Raw genomic sequence first — 6,000 nt, forward strand, 5'->3', positions numbered from 1 at the left:
CTTTGCCATCACTAATAAATTACATTTTAAACTACACTAAAATAGAAAAGAGTTATTCTAAATTGTAGTAAAATGTCACACTATTGCTGTTTTTACTGTATTTTTGATAAATGCAACTTTGGTGAACAAAAAACAAACAAACAAGCAAGAGGGAGGAAGACAGAGAAGTAACGAGAAAATGTTGTCACATGTGTGTATCGTCAATTTGGCTCCGGAAATGAGAGAAATCAGAGAACTGAAGACATGACTAATAGTTCCTGCTTGTGAAAGTCTCTCTCCCTCACTCTTCCTCTCTCTCTCCCTCTCTCTGTCTCTCTCTCTCAGACCTTCATCCATCTGAGAGTCAATAATCCGATACCAGTAATTACTCCACCATCAAAGCAGCCTGATCTCCACTCATCCACTAATGTCACACAGTAAATAATAAGTGAAATGATATCAGCTTCAGATTTATTTGATGTTTGTTATGTGTATGAAAGTGTTTGATGCTGATGTTCTATATTATTCAAAGAAACACCCCATGAAATCAGCTGAAATGTAATCTAAATAGTCAAACATGACAGTGGTTGTTCTGTGTTCAGTCTATTTGTGGAAGGAGATTTCCAAATCTGTTCCTATTTCTTTCAACACAAACAAACGCATCCTTTTGTGTCATGCTTTTCATTCCATCCTGTCTTTTTGCTCCCAGTTTCTCTCCTCTTCCCTCACTCTCTTGTTCAAAGTCTTTTCTATTAAAAGTATGTTTTTTTCCACACACGTGTGCATACCAGACAGGCATCTAAAGTAGCAATTAGCAGACCCCTAGACATTTCCATTTACCCACTCTGACAAACGCTTGCCGAGCGACGGTGTCTCTGTACAGGCGGCGCTGACAGATGATCAGAGGGCGCCGTCAACGAATTGAAACCCGCAGTAAAGGGTTGGAAGGAGAAAAGGGCGAGTTTTTGGGAGGTTTTATGCGTGCTGCTGTGAGCCAAGGGGTGCTGTGATTGAAACATGTTTTGGAAGGATGAATGCGAGCAGCTGGCTGCAGGAGGCAGTTCCTCTTTCAGAAGAAAGATAAAGTTGTGTGCCAAGCAGTGATTATGCTAAACAGATCCACATGGCACAAGGAGGGAAATTAAATCAGAAAAGTGACTTGTGCTCAGTGTTGTTGTAAATCAGCAACAGTGTGGAAAAAAATGAGCAGATGAGCCAAGTGTTTTGTACAAAAAGTTAATTTACTTGGACAATGTAGAGCAAGAAAGACGTCATTTTTTATTTATATAGCCTAGTTATTATTATTATTTATTTTTTTGTTCTTTCTCCAATTTATTTTTGTTTGTCTTGTTTTTGGCTGAGGGCTGGATTATAACAAGATGATAAACTGGAGCTTTCGGGTCACAAATGCGCACACATACATAGAGACTGTGCACCCACACAGAGACAAAGAAATAACATGAAAATAAAACATATATGTCTGCATTTTCATACATAATCACGTCACACAATTAAAATGAATGCACTTGATGTAAAATATATTTACTATATATATATATATAGAGAGAGAGAGAGAATTTGAAAAAACATATGTCTGTATGTTCATACATAATCACTTCACACAGTAAAAATACATAATTCTTTCAGGATAAAAAATGTACATAAATAAATACACTTCATTAAAACTAAAATGAATGCTATATATATATATATATATATATGTGCATATGTATATGTATATATATATATATATATATATATATATATATATATATATATATATATATATATATATATATATATATATATATATATATATATATATATATATATATATATATATATATATACCAGCAGCAATCTTTTCCACAAAGATTGTAAGCATCTTTTCAACATTAATAATAATAATAATAATAAATGTATCAAGCAACAATCAACATTATGGAATGAGTTCTAAAGAATCAGATATAATTTAGCTTTGTCATTACAGGCTTTAAATTGCATTTTAAGATATATTAAAATGGAAAGCAACATTTCAATATTACTGTATTTACATAAATTTAATTAAATAAATGCAGACTTGGTGAACATAAAAGACTTCTATATCAAAAAAAAAAGTAAATAAATAAATAAAATTATTCTCCCAAAACTGTTGAACAATAGTGTATATATTATAATATATAAGTAGCTTCATGCAAAAAATACATCACCTTTTTAAGGAAGTGTAAATGACAAACACTTGACACTCACCTCATCATAGTATATCCTGAAGTCAGCTCTTTTGGCCCTCAGGTCCCACATTACTATTGTACCGCTCTCAAAACCTATCAGCAACTGAGGAACACACACAGAGAAGAGAGAGAGAGAGAGAAACAGGAGTCTGTAAATCCCAACAGAATGGCAATAAATAGCGGAAACAGAGGTAAGGGTGTGTGTTACAAATGTCAAGAGCCTTTTGGCTGTTTTGGTTCAGAACAAAACAGACACACCGGTGATTGGGCACATTTATAATTTAACTGGACATGATGGAGCAAGCGCTGATCAAAATAGACCCATGCTCCATCCTGGGAATCTTCTCTCTGTCACAGATGTTGGGCAAAAATTGTGAATTTAAGAACTGGCTCCCTTTCAGTTCTTGTGTGTGAATTTGAACTGAACTGGCAACACACTACATGAAGTTGAATTGGAATAAAAGGAAAATTTCATCACATTTGAATAGTTCTTCCTTTAATTCAAATTTAAATTAATCAGTCATTAGACTGTCACTACCTCTTATAGTCTCTGCTACAGTATATTTTGTGTTTTCTCTTCTATTATTGGTCCCCAAAACCTGTCTGTATCCCATAATGCATCTGACCTGCTGTGACTACGACAGCATGTAACCACAGCAATCCTGCCTGATTTTTTTCCTGGAAGATGACCTCAAGGTACCCACTCCAAAATGCCATGCCTCCTCCTGGAGACAGACTATTGAAGACTTAAAATACAGTGCATGAGGTATAAATCACTATCTATTTTCAATGTGCATAAAATAACTATCCAGACTTTCTGCCTAACATCTCCGCATACAGGGTCGAAACAAAATGAGGGTGAGTACATGATGATAAAATGTTCATTTTTTGGCTGAACTAATCCTTTAAATGAATGTGAATTTCTGTGTTTGTGAGAGTGAGAGAGATGTTTTTAGTATGCATCCTCAATACAAGATGTTAACACCAGTAGTCGGGGTGAACATCAGGTCACAAAACAAGTGTATGCGTGCGTGTGTATCCTGATGAGTGTTAATGAATCAGAACTGTGCCAACGCATGCAAAGTACCTTTTATAAAGAACTCCAGCAGTCACACTAAAGAACACTGTTTTTTTATGTAGTGGTAAAGCCATTGTGCTCACTAGTTTCTGAAAAGTTTTGAGCCACTGATTCCAGTGAAAAATGAGCAAAAGAAGAAATGCATTCCTCACCTTTCCCTCATCTTTTGGACTGTCACTCAGATGTACAACAGGACCTGGATGTGTCTTTGTTGATCTGAGGAAGAGAGAAAAAGAAAAATTCCTTCAAAAGATAACAGGGCGATGGAAATGACACATTTTCTGTGCTTGTGGCTTATAGTTCATGTCTGTTAGCTCTGAGATCATGCTAACAAACTCATAAAAGCTGACAAAATAAACTTTCAACATGTACACACATGGAAAATGTACTGTACTGAAGTCTTTCTCTTTGTGGTTTAGCAATGTGTCTTCAGCTAACTTCTATTGGCTGATTCCGAAAGCTCCTCTGGATATGCTGAGCACAAACATCCTGTTTCAACAGGAAATACATCAAGGCCGAAACATTATGTTCGTCGTATCATTTTATGGGGTATAATACTACCGAACTCAATGCACTAATGATCATGTCTGGTTTTGCAGTAATCTATTCCTTTTAGCCATAACAGAACATTTGTGTATTGTTGTATTGTTGTTCAAACATTAAACTGAACAAAAAAATAAATGAATTAATAGATCAAATTAAGAAGAAGAAGACTTTTGTCAGACAAAATGTTACTGGTAAATGCTAGAACGGTCTGAAAGTGTTTTCAGCGGAATTGGACACGCCAAGGTCTTCTTTTCAGTAGCATTTCAAAAGCAAAGAGCAACAGGTCGGAAAATGTGCTCTGACAGCCTCCAGTGAAATGACTTCCCTGGTATTGTGTGAAGATGTGCCAAGTACAAGACAGACAGAAAAATAGTAAAGCGACGGTCAGAGTTAGGAGGATACAAAAGACTTTTATACAAGTACACACACACACGCAGATGTCAGTCCCATTCAGACCCATCCCCAACGGAACTTAAAAGTGGCCCTGGACTTTATGGAAAAGAACGGCCCATCACACCTGGTCTTCAAATCTCCACACACATAACACTGACACACTTTTTATGATGCATTTTTAGCACCACTAACATAAAAATACAACATAATACAAAAAAATAAATAAATAATAATAATAATAGTTACAACTGTTTAATTGTTGGCATATTTCTTTAAGCTACCATTTGTCTTTCCTGGTGTTCATGGCAAATAGAATTTGAAAATTGTTACATTTTTAGGTGAAATATAACTGGCTGATTCCTTCAGAAGACATACTCAAAATTAAATAGTTGCAGTTCATGAATCCATGCTGTTTTTATAAAACAAGACACTTGGACTGGCCAAAATGGTTTTAAACCAGCTAGTTATTTATTATAAAATAAAACAACTACTTGCAAATAGACCTATCATTTATTTTAAGACGTGATACTGTCCTACAAATTAAATGTAAAACTATTATTGTAGAAAATAATGTTAAAAAGCTGATTACCTCATCTTTATAGGCCTACTAGAAATTCTGTCATTGTCTACTCACCCTCATGTCACTCAAAAACTTCACAGATCCCATGGAGTTATTATTAAAATGTCAAGGCTGCTATTTTTAATACAACTTGTCAAGTTCAAGTTGCAATTGTTCTTGGATTATTAAAATAAAGTTATATATTAGGTTGGGATTTGAACTGTGGAACGATAAATGAAAACTGCACCATGAGACTAACATGTCTCACACATATATTGAATTTAAGACACATATATGTTTTTTTTTTTCTCGCCTAGGGCACCAAGTGAAGCAGGACTGCCAAAAAATATGATGCCCCTGCATACACACATACACAAACAGATGCACACCTCTGTCTGTCTCTGCTACTGTAAATTTTATTTGACTAGACGTTACAGAGATGCTTGGCCAACCAAAGCCAAAATATCCCATAATGCCTCCAGCCATATATTACTCATTTAGCCAACTAAACAATTGCTATGTATAAAAAAAAAAATTAACCAGCCCATAATTCAATTGTGTGTGTGTATATATATATATATATATATATATACACACATGCCTTATCTGGCTGGCTTCCCCATGAGAAACAGAGTCATCACATGTCCCCTGCAGAAAGCAGAGGATACTTTTGTCAACTCATCATTCTTGTATCAATGCTGCTGAGTCTGCAAGAGATTCGGTTGCCTTGAGCAAAATAAGGTAACAAGAGGACAAGTGCACAAGCTAGTATGTGACCTAAATTCTATGCTCGCTCCACTCACTTACTTGCAATGTAAACTCATACCAAGGAGGTCTATAAAACTTTGCATTCTCATTCATCTTAATGGCAGTTCCAATTATTCTTAGCTGTGAAGAGAAATAAGCTTTTTGCCCACATGATTTGGCATTAACTAGCAGGGGCTAGATGAACCAAACTAACCAGGCAAACTATGAACTCTTTGCTCATACAAATGAATTTGTAGATTAAATGGTGAAGAAGCACCATGCTTGTCAACTAAAATACATGTCTTTAGAAAATTCAGCCGTCTGGGCTCAAAGCAAAACAAAGTCTGGTAGGATCTTTTGAAGTGCTACTTTCATGTTGAAAGCACAAATGCAGCTGTGATTTTTCATTAATTATCAGACTTGGATTTTGTTGCAGCTCTTTTCAGAAAAAAAAAAAAAAAAAAAAG

The 6,000-nt window shown here is 35.2% G+C and overlaps 1 protein-coding gene across 14 annotated transcripts in view; it reads right to left on the minus strand.

Moving 5' to 3' along the window:
- The window catches only part of stxbp5l (syntaxin binding protein 5L), a 153,470-nt gene that overhangs the window by 54,504 nt on the left and 92,966 nt on the right, over positions 1–6,000 (minus strand). For all 14 annotated transcript variants that reach the window (XM_058786992.1, XM_058786997.1, XM_058786993.1 and 11 more), the window contains 2 exons: positions 3,441–3,504; positions 2,230–2,313 (listed from right to left, as the gene is read on the minus strand). In XM_058786992.1, the coding sequence (XP_058642975.1) occupies positions 2,230–2,313; positions 3,441–3,504 (148 nt within the window). The remainder of the gene's footprint in view (positions 1–2,229; positions 2,314–3,440; positions 3,505–6,000) is intronic.

Source organism: Onychostoma macrolepis, chromosome 09, assembly GCF_012432095.1.
Source record: "Onychostoma macrolepis isolate SWU-2019 chromosome 09, ASM1243209v1, whole genome shotgun sequence".
Taxonomy (NCBI): domain Eukaryota; kingdom Metazoa; phylum Chordata; class Actinopteri; order Cypriniformes; family Cyprinidae; genus Onychostoma; species Onychostoma macrolepis.